Source organism: Plectropomus leopardus, chromosome 2, assembly GCF_026936395.1.
Source record: "Plectropomus leopardus strain MGB_pleo_1.0 chromosome 2, ASM2693639v1, whole genome shotgun sequence".
Classification (NCBI taxonomy): Eukaryota; Metazoa; Chordata; class Actinopteri; order Perciformes; family Serranidae; genus Plectropomus; species Plectropomus leopardus.
The window spans coordinates 38,808,017-38,826,133 of record NC_142177.1 but is presented as its reverse complement, the minus strand read 5'-3'; the positions used below and the strand labels follow the sequence as shown (position 1 = coordinate 38,826,133).

The following is an 18,117-nucleotide window of genomic DNA, read 5'->3' as shown; positions in this document are numbered from 1 at the left end:
TAAAAGTTTGAAAACAAAATGTAAATCAGCAGCTTTTTGTGAATCATCCTCTGTTACATTAATCCATGTTAACCTGAACATCCACAGTTAAAAAAAGTTCCCGTTATCCTGTAAAACATTTTGTTACTGCGTACAACTCAGACTGGATGATAACCTCATTAAGACTTAAATTTACTCATATTACAATAAATGCCTTCAACAACCAGTCTAAACAATCAGCCCAGTATCTTTAACTGGTCATACTGTGATTAAACAGGACAAACCGAACTTGAGCCAACTTAAGAAAAGATAAATCATTCAGTGTTGTATTAAAAAAAGTATTTTTATATTTATGGCCATCAAGGTTAATGTGATTTATTGGGAATATTGTCCAGCCCAACCTCTGATTAAGTATTGCATTATATTATATCCACTAATTAATTTGGGGGCTTTATGCCTATACGTTAATAAGCAGTGAGTGCAGTTCTGGAAATATGTCAAGAACTAAATGTTCAAACAGGTCCTGCAAAATCATCATTTGTTAAAGTTTACTTCACTGCAAATATCAATTTCAGGAAAAAGCCAAAATACGTGGCCATGATCCGCATTTACTGCCCCACATCTTCTCCAACGTGGTTGTGCAATAGTCAGATATTTTCTTTTAATCTGGGATATAATAAAGAATCTGGTGATAATATTCTTCCAAAAATGCTCGTTCCAAGTACGTGATGATGTTGTAGACCGCTGTGTTCTCCAAATATGCAACCCTTTATCTTTTGTAATATTCACACCTACTTCTTTTTCCCATTTCAGCCTCATGAGATTAATTTTTATGTGTCCATTTTGAACCCCCCCTCACCACTCCTACATTAAATTAACAAAATGTAGACTAACAAACTGTCTTAAATAGATTAAGACAAACAAACCAACATACACAACAAGACAGACAGAGACATCCATTTTTTTAATGTGAGCAAGATGCAACTTTGACCAAAAAGATTTAATGTGACTCGCTAGTAACGACATAATATTGTCAGTGCTCTAAAAAGTACTGAATCAATACCCAACTTTCGAGTGTGGTTGAGTGTGTGTGTGTGTGTGTGTGTGTGTGTGTGCGTGTGCGTGTGCGTGTGTGTGTGTGCACGCGATTACGTGCAGAGATGCTGTAATGGTTTAATAATCCCTGGAGCTGTGTGTGTGTTTGTGAGTTTGTACACATGATCTATCATTGCCTCATTAAGTGGCATTAGTGAGTTATTGTGTGTGTGTGTGTGTGTGTGTGTGTCTGAGAAACCAGATATTGTTTCATTCATTTAAGCGAGGCTGATTGTGAAAGGATGTAGGGGCTTTCTTACATAATTCATTAATAAATTGAGACACCACACACACACACACACACATACACACGCACACTAACACACACTTGCTGTTTCAACACGTTACAACACTTGTCATAAGATCTTAATCAGATTCATTTTCCTTAAGACCTCTTTATGAAGCAATTATAGTGCGTGCGCACACACACACACACACACACACACACACACACTCACACTGCTCAGCTTTCCTGCTGTACATCAACTCTTTGTTGAACAGACTAAGAGCTTCAGTTTCAGCTCCTGTTTCATGGTGATTGTAAAAGAAAAAAAAGATAAAGTAAAATAAAGTTACATTAACTGCTGTTGTGATAAAGTTTAATAAAATAGAATAAAGTTAAGTATAAAGTACTGTCTTACTAAATTAAAATATTCAGTAATATCACAATATTTTTAGGCTACATTGCAATACACAGTATGTATCTCAACATTTCTGAAATTTCCTCTAAATCACTGTAAACTGCTAAAATACAAAATTATTAACTCTTTCACTCCTTTCAGTTTTTTTTCGAAATTAAATCTAAATCTAAATTTTTGTTGTTGTGTTTTCCAGGTGCCACCAAAGAGATCGGCTCAGCGCTAACCAGGATGTGTATGAGACACCGCAGCATTGAGTCCAAACTGAAACTGTTCACCACGTAAGAGACACACACACACGCACACACACACACACACACACACACACAGTAGCATTGCTTGTGTTATTTACTCAATAGGGAGGAGAACAGGTGAAGGTGTGAATGATGGTGTGATGACAGCTTTCATCTGACAGTGTGGGAGCTAGACTAATTACTGTCAACTGCCTTATGCTTGTACACATGACAGCCACAAGATATGTGTGTTTGCGTGTGTGTGTGTTTGCATGTGTGTGTGTGTGTGTGTGTGAGAGAGAGAGAGAAAGAGAGGAGGATTTTTGTGTCATCGTTGTCACTGTGCAACATCACAGCCGTGTCTTTGTCATTACTGTCTGCTGTCATTAGAGAAGCTGTCAGTCAGATGATTCATACACACACACACACACACACACACACACACATCGTATCGCTTTCAGGTGAAATAATGTTTTTCCATTCGAGGATTTTTGTTACAGCCTGGTCTTGATTTTTTAAAAGTTTTTCTCGTTACTTAGCAGTACCACACAGCTCTTCATTAAAGCGACTATATTTACTTTTTCCTTATAATAAAAATGTATCAAATGACTGTGTCAATTAAAAGAGTCACTCTCGGTGATGAACCTACAGACAGTTACCACCTGAATCTGCAACTCATCTCAGCTGCATGGAGCTTTAACGTGAGTTTCTGCTCATCGTTTATCCGCCTGGCTCACAGTTGTCCCGTCTTAGTCCACCCCCCCTCTTCTAAAAGTGTTACTATCACAGAGAAAGATTGCAAATAGCAATTTCCAGGCCTGGATAAGTTTTAGAAAATTAAATATACCCTGAATTTTTTGCAAAAGTCATAGAATTTTGTGTCACAAAGCCATAAAAAAAGAGTTTCTGATTGTGATGAATGGTGTAACTTTTGGTGATTTTTAAAGAAAGGTATGGAAGACATGTTTTCTTTAAAAAAAAATCACCAACAATTTTTAAAGAAATAAAAAAAAATTGCCAACATTTTTTGAAGAAAAACAACATTTGCCTAAATGTTGTCTTTAAAAATCCCCCAAAAATGTTTCAAGAAAAAAAAAATTTTTTTTTTAAAAACATGCCGTCCAACCCATTGGCTCGTTGGTTTGGACGGCATGTTTTATTTAAAAATTGGCAGTAAAATAAATACAAAATGTAGCCATTTAAAGTCGTATGCCCCTCCTCAAAGCCACAATAATTAACATAAATCCCTTCCCAGTGCTTAAAAAGTGATTTGACATGCCCCTTCCTCATAGATAACATACTCCCTAAGTTATATTAAAATAATCAGTCCTCTTCTTTTCTGAATTCATTATTTTTTAATATATATAGTATTTATGTAGTTATGAAAACGAAAATAGATTAAATTAATCTGATATTATTAAAAATTATAACCAATAACCAATAATGAAGAAAATTCTTTGTTGTAGCACTAAATAAATAAATAATAAAATGTAATAATACTACGACTACTAATAATAATAATAATATTAATAAAATAAAAAATGAAATAATATAAAAAGGTCATTTTTATGAATGGGATTAATTAAAGAATTGGTAAGTGAAGCTTTGAATCTTTTTCCCTCAGAGCTCTCTCAGAAGGTCTCGTCACTCCGCTGGAGCTGAAGATGGAGGAGTGGAAAAAAGTGGCCAGTCAGCTGGACAAAGACCATGCTAAAGGTACGCTAATATACAAACACACACACACACACACACACACACACACACACACACACACACACACACACACACACACACACACACACACACACACACACACTTGCACGGACACAAGCTCTCCCTCACCGCCGGCTTGTTCTTGTTATCCAGAGTACAAGAAAGCCAGAGCAGACATCAAGAAGAAATCATCAGACACAATCAAACTGCAGAAGAAGGTGAAGAAAGGTAAGAACAACAAACATCTCCTTCACGTCACATCCAGCAGCTTTTCAGCAGCACTGAAATAAACGCTGCAACAACAATATCATCTGTCAGCTTATATTATCACGCAGTCACAAGTGAAGCTGCAGATATCAGAGCTTGTTTACTTCAGAGGAAAAAGCCACTTGCTGAATTTGAGAACCGTCTTCCACAGAGTGAGATAATCCTTCACGGTAAACGGGCGTCTGTTTGAGCCTGCCCTCTTTGTGCTGAGATAAGTGTTTTCAGATCTCTGCTGCTGTTACGTTACGCTCTGCTTCCTGTCACTCACCTGACACCCAGAGGGAAGACATAATCCCCCAGAAACATGTTTTCTCTTAAATAAACTGCCACCTTCCATGATTTTGTGGGCTTATTTAAAGCCTAAAAGAAGGTTTTTCTCTGTTGTCGTTTTTTTTTTTTTACAGATTGCTTCCAACTCATTAAAGATCAAAACCCTAAACTTACCCTGATACTTCATAGCTATACTTGTTTGACTTGACTTGTACTTGTTGGGTTTGACTTGGGGCTCACCAGTCTTGATTTGGGACTTGGAACTTGTTGGATGTGACTTGTACATCTTGGACTTTGCTTATGGCTTACCTACCTGACTCGAATCTTGTCAGCCTTGACTTGGGACTTCTTCCTCTTAACTTGAAATCTCTGAATCGATCAGCTTTCAGTCTGAAGAAAATTTAGTCTCTGAGGGCAACGGCCACTATTTCAGGGGTTCTGGTGTAGCCAGCAGATAACAGATATTTGGGCCAAAACTTCGTCCTCTGGTCACTGTTTTTAGTCAAATCTTCATCTTGAGAGGCGAGAATGAAGCTGCAGCTGATCTATATCAGTGATACTCATCCTACGGCCTACGGGCCAAATCTGGCCCCCCACCAAAGATCGTAAGCCCCTAATGTCCTAAAATCCAACAAATGTCCTAAAATCTTAGAAATGTCCAAAAGTCAGAGAAATGTCCTAAAATCTTAGAAATATCCAAAAGTCAGAAAAATGTCCTAAAATCTAAGAAACATCCTAAAATCAGAGAAATGTCCTGAAATCCAAGAAATGTCCTAAAAAAAACAAAAAACTTCTTAAGATTCAGAAACATGTACGGGCTGCTGTGACTGTCATTTTGGCCCCCAAGCAGAATAAGTTGAATATCTCTGTGTTTAAACCGTTTCCAGAAGGTTCTCGTGTTCATCTCAGTCATCACTGTGTGGGTTTCACTATTTTTATCTTGTTAAATTTGGGACTCTTAACTCAATAATCATCAGACTAAGTGCTGATGTGAATTTTAGATGTGAAATCTGTACTGAGGCTTCTGATTTCACAGTTGTTTTTTATCTTTAGTGTGTTTTTAATAATTACAATGTTCAGACTGAGCAGTTTCTGTGCTGTGAAGCCTTTACTGGCTTCAAGCCTGTCTGTGGGAATGTTGTCATGGCAACCACAGACACACTGCCAGGCAGTCACCTGGGCCACACCCTGTGCCCCGCTATCAAAAGGACACACCCTGTGGTTGCCATGGTTGCACCTGGCCTCCCCGCCAGCCCATAATCAAAGAGACTGAAGGCAGGAAAGGCTGCAGATGGACTTGAACCGTGGAAACTGAACGGAAACGCCCAAAACACGTGCACAAACACACGCCACGATCAAAATGAAACCTCAAGGCCTCTATACAAATATCCTCTCTGTCGTCCCTCTCAACAAATCCAATACGCAAATGCACAGACACAGAAATAGTCCGTACACACACACACACACACACACACACACACACACAGTCTGAGTGCAGACCCGCCCATGGTAAACACAGTGATGTCTGATGTGGCTTTAACATCTCTGAACATGTTTTCTGCTATGTGCCTTTTTTTTCTTTCCTCTTTCTGTCTCTCTCTGGATCATTTCCTTTTCTCTCTCAGTTCAATCAATCACTGTGACTTCTTTTTGTATTTTTAAAACTAAATCTAGAAAATAGTTTTGTGTAAATCATCAGAAAACAAGTTAAAACTTTTGGTTTCATACAACTTATTATTTTCATAGTTTTGGCTTTCTGATTTTTTTAAAGTGGGGTTTCATGTGCAGTAGATGTCCGTCGTCACGCTTCCAGTTTGGAGAAGCAGGCTGGAGACTGACCTGAAGCTCAACAATGTACTGATGTGGGTGGGGGCATTAACAACACGCATTTTAGTCACTTAAAAAGATCAATGTCAGTGTAAGCTATTGTAAAAGAATATTAACTGCTTTACCTACAGGAAAGCTATTAAAAGCTTTAGATCCCCCTCATAGCTAAAGATAGAATAGAAAAAAAGCAAAATGTTAAGAGAAGTAATATACTCATACCTATTTTACTTATTAAACAGAGAAATACAGCTGCACACCTCTTGAATAACTTTTTGAATACCTTTTTCTCTCAGTCACGAAAGACTGACAAGGCTTAGTTTGTTATCAATTCATAATTTTTCACATTTCATTCAAACTTAAAAGAAACAAAATTAAAGCCAAACCATCTTGGTTACTCTTGCCAATAATCTAGTGTGGAAGTCCACTTTTACAACAATTACCAGTTAAAATAAAACATTAATTTATGGAGTTAGTTGTTAAAACATGTTGTTACTCTGCACAGTCTTTCTCTGCCTGCTGGTCGACGGCTGTTTGCAGTCCTGTAACTTCTCCCTCCACCATCAGGTCTTGCTGTGTCTGTCAGCTCTGCTGCCTGTTTAACCAGTAGAGACCAGCAACTGAGCTCTGGTGGTTCGTGCTGTGCACTACATACAATGAGTTTAATAGAACGAGGAGCGCTTGTATTTATGACAGCATTGAAAAACATGCCTCCAGAATGCCTTAATACCCTGATATACCGTGATACTGCCCGAGCCAACTCTCAGCTATTAACTTGTCGGGTACAGTGTAAGTATTTCTCATGGAAATGATGCACAAAACTACAAAATAAAAGTTTAAGTAACCACACTGATCTAAACCAAAGACATAAAGATGTCTGAGATGTTTGTTTGAGATGTGTGCTCTCTATGAAGACTGTGAGGCTCAGAGAGACGACCAGTAAACAAGTAAGCAAAAGAAATTCAAACACACAGCCACAGCTTCACATGTTGTCACCACGTAATGACACAGCATACACTCACACACACACACACACACACACACACACACACACACACACACTGACACACACATACATACACATACACACACAACATTTTCCTGCACTGTGAACTAAAACTGTTTCTGTACACTCACCAATCAGGGCTACACATTATAATTATCTCTGCTGTACAGTGTGTGTGTGTGTGTGTGTGTGTGTGTGTGTGTGTGTGTAGACACCATATAATAAGGACAAAACTGTACTCGTAGCAAAAGTCCAGTTATTTTCAGGCGCCCTTTGTTAACTTTTGTTGTAGCTTTTTAAAATATTTTCTTGTCAGTCTGCAGCTTTACGCTCCACTACTTTCACTCACATTAAACTATGTTTAACTCTGTGTTGTTCAGTTTTGTTTCTGGATAGAGGTCTTTTTTATCTCCTGAAACTTGATTTAAACTAGATTGATAAACTTTTATAAACTAGATTTATTGTCTTTTTGTAACACAGCCTCAAGTCTGTCTTTTCTCAACTTACTTCACTTCATTCTCCTTTAGTTGGACATTTAGTGTAGCAGTATGGTACAGTATGTTTGATCTGTGTGTGTGTGCGTGTGTGTGTGTGTGTGTGTGTGTGTGTGTGTGTGTGTGTGTGTGTGTGTGTGTGTGTGTGTGCGTGCGCTCTGTCATTATGTGGCGTATAACCACTTCAGATATCTCCAACTGCCTAGAAAGAGAGACAGACAGTGGGGCGAATGATGTGAGGAGAGTCGAGGGAATAGATCGTTCGCACATGACGTCACGTAACTGTGACGAAGTGCAGATGTGGGGCAGGAAGTGATTTCTGCGTGGAAAAGTGCGAGAAAAAGGCTCAAGTTTTGTACTGTTCATGGCTTTGCCAACCGGTCAAAATGGTAAAAGTACTGACACATAAACACGAGAAGTTTAAAAAAAACTTACGGAGAAATGGCAGCAGACATCTCCTGAATCTCCTGAAACTCCTGGATTAAAAACCTCCGTGTAAAGTCTGGAGCAGTCAGACAAAGCTCGAGTATATTTTGTATGTCTTGTTTTCGGTGGTGTTTCTGAACACCTCTGAGAACGATCTACCGAACAGAACAAGGTAGAAAATAGCAGCTGCAGTTAATCAGCTAGCACAGAGCCTGATGTGAGTGCTGCATCCATGTAAAGTTGCTCTTTTGCGTGTCATTGGTGTCACGTGACTGCAAAGAAGCTATAGAAAGACGGATGTAAAGATGCCGTCTGTTATCCCATTCTTCTTCACACAAAGACACCCAGGTTGTTTCCAAAAAATGTCCCTAAACGTACAGGCTCAGCATCTGTGCTTCATATGCAGAGGGCCAGGCCATGCAAGGCCTTTTAAGTAATTTGTCAGATTTTTAAAAAAAAATAAATTCTGCGTTTAATTGAAAGCCAATGAAGTGAGGCAAAAACTGGAGGGATTTGGGACAGACGACAAGTTTTTGGCCGTAGAGCGAAGCGGTTTGAAGTGAGTGAGGAGCTGTGAGGGTAAAGGAGGTGACGTGTGTCAAATGTGCTCATTTGAGTCTCCAGGCGTTTTTTGTTTTTTTTTTTGCATACAGCTTCTTTGTGTCTCGACTTGCTTCAGAGCGCTCCACAGAGACTCATGTATCGCCTGAAATAAACTACCTGGCCCACCTGTCTGACACTGATGACGTTATCAGTGTGTGACGCAGACAGTCTAGACGGTTTAATGAATAAGAAATTCAATGCAGCAGTTTAAACATCAAGAAATGAGTCATCATGATTTAAAACATACCGTCTATCGCAGACATCAGCAGAAGGCACATTAAATATCGCTGTCGCAGCAGTAATGTGTCATTACAGTTTACTGTCGTCTGTGACTTCACTACGATGAGCAATAAACATCTGGGAGAAAGATAAACAAACTTCACAGACAGAGTGAGAAAAGTGATATGTGGTCTTATTGGGTCCACTTTGTGTCCAGTATCGAAGCGTCAGCGTTAGACCCCACATTTTGGTGTCCTCTCTCGTTTGAGCAGACGACTCTGGAAGGGGTCTACTTTTTATTAATATTAGGGGTCCAAGCAGTGACAGTTACTGCTTTAGCCCTGCTGTTTTTGATCCGATTTTTAGTCTTTCTTTCCTCTAATTTTTCTGTGCTGAAAGTGTTTTTGCAGCAAAAACCGCATGACAAAAACTCACCAAAATTGGCAGGCCGGTTACAAATTCCAGTACTAAGGCACAAGAAAATGACACTCAGTGACCTCAAGGTGATGCTGTAACAATTTTTAACAACTTTACATTTTAGCTATTATCTCAAAAACTGCGCAACCTAGCACTGAAACATTTTCACCATAATATTCTTCCAGTTTTTGCACACATTTGCTCCAATGGTCTTATGCTTTAAAAAAAAATAAAATTTTGCAATTTTTTCTCAATTTTCTCTTAATGATACTTATGCAAACTAGTTGATGTTTTTGCTATTATTATTATTATTATTATTATTATTATTATTATTATTTTGTATTTTAAACACATGGGTTTGGAAGACCATTTTTCTTTCAAAACCTCCAAAAATTAAACCATTTATCACAGCCAGAAACTTTGTAAGGTGTCTTAGAGAACTCTATAAAGTGCTATATGAGTCTGATGTAGTAGTAGTAGTAGTAGTAGTATATTAATAACAAACTGCCTTTTTAGTATGAAATACCGTCTTTGTGAAGAACAAAACCTATTTCAATGAACATTTACAGTTTAGTAAATAAACTCTAAGGCAGACATGGTGTGAAGCAGTTTCACTGTATTTTAGGACTAATCGTAGAACATCAGGCATGTTTGATAATTGTCATGATAAAACAGTTACCATGTTATTTTGGCCACAGTAATTGCAGTTTGAAAATTTGAATACTTAGATTACAAAAAGCTTAATGTTTTTGATTCAGTATTCAGCATTTTTATCATAGTCAAAATCAACCAAATGTCCAACATTATGTCCCAGATGTATATTTTTTTTTTTAGTCTGGGAACAAATGAGACGACATTTAGATCATCACAAACTAAAATGCTCGCTGAAAACCCAGCTGAACATCTCTTATGTTATTCATTTTACCAATAACACATCTACATATATCTATACTTAACTCATTTATGCCCATCGTTTGAATCAAACTATGTTCAAATGTGTAATTAGAATGAATTCTGACAATAATTCAGGATGTCTAAATTGATTTAAGAATAACAATAATTGGATCTCTCTGCATATGAACACAATACAAACAGGGTGATGGTTTTCGTTCCTCTGAGACCACATGCTGAGAAACACATAGTAAAGCATGTGTAGGCAGAAATACCCATCAGCCCACACATCAGTGTCTTTCTGTCAGCAGCAGCTCGTTATCTCTGCTGGTGATTCCTCGTTTAAGCCAGCCTGAGGCTAACGGTACCTGTATGACGGAGGAATGCTAACAAACTGGTTTACGGCTGAAGAAAGTGCCACTGATGAGGCTCCGAATGCACTGAGGGGTTAAAACTGTTGGTTTCACTCGTAACGCCTCGAGTCAATCTGCAGTCGCTCTTTAATGTTCATAAATAATTATTAAAATAGTCATTTTAGTATCAATAAACATGTTCCTTTCTTCTGTCAGCATATTTACAAATTATTTATTTGCAGTCAGAAAAACTGGAGATATTTTATATTTCTATTATTTATTAATTTATTATAATTATTATTATTTTTGTTTTATTTTATTATTTGTTTAAATGCATTTTTTTTATTTTTAAAACAATTCAAGCAAACCCTACATTTATTGTCATTAACTATATGTGTGATTCTTTTGTCCTGGATTTTTTTTTTTTTTTTTGGCTTCCATTTTGATGCTTGTTGCTTTCGGTCTGGCATTTACTTTTTGGGAGACAAAACGGATACAGCATTGTATTGCGATATTTTACTAGGACAAGTATTTGATTCTTTCTATTGTGAATTAACAATATTGCAAATACACATTAAAGAGGGAGTACAGCCATTTTCAGAATTCATACATGCAGGTTTTGTACCGTCATGGAAAACCTGCAAAAGCAGTGGAATTTGTAAATAGCAATTTCCAAGCCTGGAAAAGTTTTGGAAAACTAAATACAACCTACAAGGCCTGGAAAAGTTATGAAATGTGATTTCGCAAACCTGTATAAAAATGCATAATGTGTTCAAGGACCATCGGAAATTTGAATGATAATTCCAATAATCATTTTTATTTTTATAGTTTCTGGCTGAGATGAATTGTGAAATTGCAGCTGATTTTTAAAGAAAATTTTTAAAGAAACATTTAATAATCATCCAGAAAATTTAACGAAAAAAAAATGTCAATTAAAAAAACACAAACACAAAAAAACAGAAAAATATGCATTTTTTTGGTTTAAAAAATCTTTTTTTTTAATTAAAGAAAAAAATCTGAAGTTAAATAAATACAAAATACAGCCATTTAAAGTTGCATGTCCCTCCCATAAATAACAAACAGTCCCTCCGTTATATTTAAATATTCAGTTCTAATCCTGTTCTGAATTCATTATTTTGTAAAATAATACATATTTTAAGAAAAGGTTACTGGAAAGTAATGAAAAAGAACTGATAAGGAATATCAGTGTTCGTTTCAGAGAATGTATGGTCTTTAATATTTGCCCCAAAGTCACAGAAAAGTCATGAAACTTGATGTGTGAAAAAAATGTGTGAACCCTGTATTAAGTATTTGTGGCAGCAGGATAGTGTGTGTGGGATTGAATTATAAATAAAAAATACAGCGTGTGTTCCTGGTAATGAAGGAACATGTCACCCAGTGACGCCGTGTGGCTTATTGTTGGGTTTTTAATAGTTTTTGGACAACAATGGAGCTCTGTGGCACAGAGGAAGAATATTATCAGGCTTTTGATACGTGCACAATACTTATTGGGTTTGGCCTTTTCGTGGGATTCATTGACATGAAGTGAATGTTGCAATAAAATCAGACTTTTTCCTTAAGTTGCATGAGTAGCAAACCACCAGGTTTCCTGCCCAAAACTGTTAGACTGACAAATGACGTCTGAGGAGTGTTGTGTCAGACTTCAAAAGACTTAAATTAGGATTAAGTTACTTTAACTTTGTCCGACATGAAGCAACACGTTTGTTAGCTTTTTAGTCATTTCTGTAAAATTTACTGCCAAGTCAGACACATCAGCGCTTTAGAAAAATACCCAGAAATGTTTTAGTCATCACATGATCTCTCTCTCAAAGTCAGAGAGCGATAATTAAACTCAAACTCCAAACTCCTAACCTGTTTGGAGACAAACACGAGGTGTTGTTACAGCTCATTTCTCAGCTGGTGGGAGTCCGCTTCGTCTGAACTGTGTTTCACCTTTTCAGCAGAGCGAGTGAGTCGAATCTTTGCAGAGCGGAGCCTCTGAGTTCAGCTCTTTGTGTTTTTGTGGGTGGCGAGCCAGAGCCTTGTAGAAACACCGTCTGACAACACGCAGCCTGTCTGTGTGTTTCCACAGAGGCCAGACGTCAGGCGGACCAACAGCACGCCGACACTGAGCTTCTGTTAGCAACATGGAAATTATCCTCCGTCCTCACACACACACACACACACACACCTGAGTGAACAGGTCGAGTTTAGTTTGCACTTTATGACACAAAGTCTGCAGTGTGTGTGTGTGTGTGTGTGTGTGTGTGTGTGTGTGTGTGTGTGTGTGTGTGTGTGTGTGTGTGTGTGTGTGTTTGGATTTGGAAACTGCTTCTCAGTGTTTTCCACAGGATTTAGTGTCTCTGTTTTTCTCTCTTGAAATGAGAAAGGGGGTTTTGTTTTTACTGTGTTTGTTTGAAAAATATCTCAAAATATTGAGATATCGGTTCCTGAGATTTTGCAGTAGATCTGGAATTCCTCAAATAAGATGGTGATAACTTTTTCATTCATGTTTTAATGATAAACTTTGGTAAAATAAGTAATGATGACAATAATAATAATAATAATAATAATAATAATACATCAGACTCATATAGCACTTTATAGAGCTCCCAAAGACGCTTTTAACAGGAGATGTAAAAACATAATAAAAAAAAAGAAATTAAAAAAAATAATTCCAAAGTTTCTGGCTGTGATAAATAAAAAGAAAAGTAATTTTTGGTGTTTTTTTTTTAAAGAAAAAATGCCTTCAAAACCCACCTGTTTTCTTTTAAAAATCCCCCCAATTGTTTAATAAAATAAAATGGCTGAAATGTTTTCTATGAAAATCACCAAAAATCTTGAAAATTGAGAAAACATGACTTGATGTTTAAAAAAATATTTGGCATGGCTCCCCTTTTTGCACCACACATAAATAACAAACAGTCCTTATGTTATATTTAAATGTTCAATTCTAATCCTGTTCTGAACTCGTTATTTTTAAATAATATATATTTAACCATTTAACCAAAATTAACCTGATTTCTTTAAAAAAAATGTGAAGTAGGCAGTTAGCAATTAAAGCAGAAATTACCTAAAACTTTGCAAGAAATTAGTTTTAAAAAAAATTAAAAAGTGCAGGGAAATCACCTGAAAATTAGTTTAAAAAATTACATAAACGAACAAAAATTAAAAAGAAAAAGAACAGGGGAAAAAAATAATCAAGGCAAACAAGACTTGAAAAAAATGCTTTTAAATTACTTTTATAATGTAATTTTAAATATGTAATTATGATAATTATAAATATAGTTGTTTTTTTTCTGAGCATTTTTCCCTAGTTTAAAAAAAAATTCTAAATCTAACTTTTAAAAGAAGTTTTCCAGTTTTCTCAGGCTTCAGAGGTTTAAATACTTGTGAAAGGCATCTGAAAGCAGAAAAAAAACGTAATGTATCTCCAGATTCAAAGTCATGGAAATTTTGGATAAAAACGTGCACTGACCTGCTGTGGGAGACTGCAGCTCTGACTTGTACTTAAACTCCTCCGTGTTGGTGGAGCTCCCTCCACGTTTTTTTTCAGTGGGTGTTTCCACAGCTGGGTGGTCTGCAGGACAGAGCCCTGTCTGTCTGTCTGTCTGTCTGTCTGTCTCTCTCTCCGTCCGTCTGTCTGTCCATCTGTCCATCTGTCCGTCTCTACCTGCAGGTCTGAACCTCCGTCCTCAGGCCACATAAACACCACACCGTCACAGTTCAGCGGCTGTTGGCGTCTCTCTTGTTCACTTTAGAAAACATGATTTGTGATTAAGAGTCTGAAAATGTTGAATATTTGTCATTAACTTTAAATTTGAGTTTATTTATCATCACACAAGATGTGATAAAAACAAGTATTTTAGGCCGAGGCGCCTGCTCTGTCAGCGACTCGCTAACTGGCGCTGTGTCTTTTTAATGTGCTGTTTTTACTGATTTATTTATTCATTTTCAGAGGCAGGCGTATGAATACTTTCAGCATTTTGCTGTTGTTGTTGTGGGGGACTATTTCACTCATTAAGTGACTATGCCTGGTGCTTTATTTATTGTTGTTTGTTGTGCTGTACTTTTCTTATTTCTTGCTGTATGTTGACCATGGTGACAAATGAGTTTCCCCTTTGGGGATTAATAAAGTTAATCCTATCCTAGCTTAAAAAAAAGAAAAACAAATATAGCATAAATTGTGCTGGAGAGGTTAAGAAACCCAAACAGGCTTACAGTAAAGAAAAACCTCTAAAATTTACAATCTATTCAAATTCTGAAAGTAATTAACATAACAAGCAAAACAAGTGGTTATAATAATCCTAAATGGAATAAAGTGGGGGTCCACTGATGGTTTTTCAGGGTCAATAGATTATTAGTAGTAATAAATACAAATATTTGGAACTGATACGCATTTACGATAAAAACTAAAATCTTTCTGTCAATATTTAGACAGAAAAGAGTCTTAAAATGTTTTCCATCTTCACATCAGGCGGCTTCAGATTCATCCTTTGTCTGCTTTGTTAGTGTTGATTCAGTCCAAGCAAGAGTTTTGGAGGTTTTTGGGGTGGTGAACTGGGTTTGGGGGGTTTTCATGTGCTGGTTTCAGGACTGGATCATCCGATGAGGCTGGTCCGGATCACCTGCTGGTGGAAGAGTCCAGTAACAATGTTGTGAATCACACCAGAGAGAGAAGTTTCATCTCTGTGTCTCAAATTCAAATGACTTCCCTCATTTGAGTATCACTATTATCTTCACAGATGCTTTTACCGGCTTGAAATCGCTGATGGGCTTAAAATACGTCATTAAATCGGTCGATGAGGCGGCTGGATGTCTCACATTTACAGTGTGCCGCTGTTTTCTAACAATCTAACACTTAAACACAAACTGGAAGATGAGGCTGTGTGTGTGACCGACAGCTGACGCTCCTCTGCGTGCGTTTGTGCGTGTGTGTGTGTGTGTGTGTGTGTGTGTGTGTGTGTGTGTGTGCGTGTGTGTGTGTGTGTGTGTGTGTGTGTGTGTGTGTGTGCGTGTGTGTGCGTGTGTGTGTGTGCGTGTGTGTGCGTGTGTGTGTGTGTGTCTTCACGTCAGTTGTGTAATGTTGTACTGACTCCTGCTGGTTGGATCTGTGTATCACAGAGTAACATCATAGTTACTCATGATGTACAGTACATCATGAGTAACTATATTATTTTATATATTTTTTTCATTTATCTTTAGTTTGTTCTTTGTTTTTTGGCTGAAAATAAGTTTCATAAAGGTCCAGCTTGTTTCCATTGAGGCCAAAGAAACCTCACACTTATAATTATAATAACTTATAATTTGAAATTTGCTTTTCAGAGTCAGAATAAGAATTATCATCAAGTAGGTTTTCACTTTAACAGAAGTCACTTTGTTTTTTGGTGCACATATTTAACAATGAACATATTAACTCTTTATCACTTGAATTGATATCAGTTTTTTTTCACTAGCATTTAGAGTAGCCCACTGCAGCCAGGAAGAAACTGTGTTTTAGGCATTAGATTATTTATTTGTTTATATTTATTTAAACAATATAAAACGAAGGTTTTAGACACATTGCCTCCTTCATAGATTAATAATATCAGTCTGCTCTCATAACTCACACATCGCACTGAAACTGCTGCTTTCTTCTGTTTTTGCTGCTCTGTTTCTGTGTCAACACGTCTTCAGCGCCATGATACAACAAAGTGTTAAACTGGTCAAAATTAGAAAAATGTTTACCCTCATGAACCCAAAAATAGTTGATTTCTGCCCCCAGTCAAAATAAATAAGAAAACTTGACTTGATGTACTTGATGACTGAATGATGATTTTAGTTTAATTCTTGTAGTTCTTACCTGGATCTTCATCATCTGTTCCTCCGTTGTGTGTGTGTGTGTGTTACTGCAGGGAAGGACGAAGTGCGGGGACAGCTGGACAGCGCGCTACAGGACGTCAACGTGCGTTACGCCGTCCTGGAGGAGACGGAGAAACGAGCCGTGTGCCGAGCGCTGATCGAAGAAAGAGCGCGCTACTGCAGCTTCGTCAGCATGCTGAAACCTGTGCTGGTCAGTGCTCTGTGTGTGTGTGTGTGTGTGTGTGTGTGTGTGTGTGTGTGTGTGTGTGTGTGTGTGTGTGTGTGTGTGTGTGTGTGGGTGTGGGTGTGGGACTGTGGCAGCATGTTTAACTAGAATAATTACATTAACCATTAATGTGTTTTTCTGTGTGTGTGTGTGTGTGTGTGCGTGTGTGTGTGTGTGTGTGTGTGTGTGTGTGTGTGTGTGTGTGTGTGTGTGTGTGTGTGTGTGTAGGACCATGAGATCAACATGCTGGGTGAAGTGACCCACCTGCAGACCATTCTGGAAGATTTGACCAACCTGACAGCCGAGCCTCATAAACTCCCACCGGCCAGCGAGCAGGTATCCTCCTCTTCCTCCTTCTCTGAAGTTTCCTTTAGCTCAGGGGCCCTCAAAGTGCTTTTCTTGGGGGCCGATTTTGCAAAATGACAGGAGGCCAGGGGCCGGTTGCAGCAGCCCCATGCATGGTTACTCACTAAAGCTCCAAATCTGGATTAATCTGCCACAGGAAATAGTCCCCAACAAATTCACCATTTCCTCCTGTTTGAGAAACATTTGATAAAAACTAAAGTGACCAGCTAGTTCGGGAAATAACTGAGCTTTTTTTTCCTTTTTTTCTTAATGAAACTAAATATTTTTGAGTTATTATTAAGATCAGTGTCATCAGTAGGAATCCATGAGTTGGGTTATTTAGGGGCAGAAACACACATGCAATCACATTGTTTGTGTGCTTTGTTTTTGTTTCTCAGGTGATTTTGGACCTAAAAGGTTCCGACTTCAACTACACCTATCAGACTCCTCCAGCTTCTCCCAGTACACTGTCCAGGAAGAGCAGCATCAGCAGGTAACACACACACACACACACACACACACACACACACACACACACACACACACAAACAACAAGCTAGAAAAGATTTGTAGAAAATCATATTCGTTTTTTTTTTTCATATAACTGTACTGCAGAAGTATTATTTTGGTTTTGTCACTAAAACAGCAAAATTAAGAATACTCATTTTTCATTTTTCTGTACAGCTGGAACAGAGGCACTCTATGTTTTATTGAATTTAGTTTAATGAATCTTTACTTTGAACATGTAAAAAAACCTTACATCAATTGCAATGAACAAATACTCAAATCACTTAAACTTAAATATCACATGTTGGAAAAGGAGTAGGAAGAAGTACACACTTATTTATTCCTACCCCTATAAATACATTCCCAATTTACATAAACTACTTTAAAACATGTATACACAATCCACTTTAAAGCGTTTACAAAGTGTTTCTCGTTGTTATTCGATGTTGACATTTCAGGTTTTAGCTGAATTTGTATTTTTTTTTAGCAGATCAGAGTCTGTTGGTGCTGTTAAATTTTGGCGTTTGTGTGTTTTTCCAGTAACTACCAGTCTGGATCAGTGAGACACGTTCCCTCCTTGGACTCTATCAGCTGTGCTGTCGATGGTGTACACATCCAGGTACACACACACACACACACACACACACACACACACACACACAGATACAGAGTTGCTTCACCTGAAAAGTTTCCTTTATACAGTTTAATTTTTTGCTCAGATAAACACAACCATCTATAAGTATTTCAAAATAATAGTCTTCTCTAATAGA

At 37.5% G+C, this 18,117-nt stretch overlaps 1 protein-coding gene across 3 annotated transcripts in view; it reads left to right on the top strand.

The window, feature by feature from the left end:
* Nucleotides 1-18,117, top strand: part of mtss1 (MTSS I-BAR domain containing 1) — a 69,257-nt gene that overhangs the window by 38,702 nt on the left and 12,438 nt on the right. For all 3 annotated transcript variants that reach the window (XM_088070360.1, XM_088070354.1, XM_088070348.1), the window contains exons 4-10: nucleotides 1,909-1,993; nucleotides 3,570-3,661; nucleotides 3,812-3,886; nucleotides 16,323-16,480; nucleotides 16,724-16,831; nucleotides 17,239-17,333; nucleotides 17,888-17,966. In XM_088070360.1, coding sequence (XP_087926486.1) covers nucleotides 1,909-1,993; nucleotides 3,570-3,661; nucleotides 3,812-3,886; nucleotides 16,323-16,480; nucleotides 16,724-16,831; nucleotides 17,239-17,333; nucleotides 17,888-17,966 — 692 coding nt within the window. The remainder of the gene's footprint in view (nucleotides 1-1,908; nucleotides 1,994-3,569; nucleotides 3,662-3,811; nucleotides 3,887-16,322; nucleotides 16,481-16,723; nucleotides 16,832-17,238; nucleotides 17,334-17,887; nucleotides 17,967-18,117) is intronic.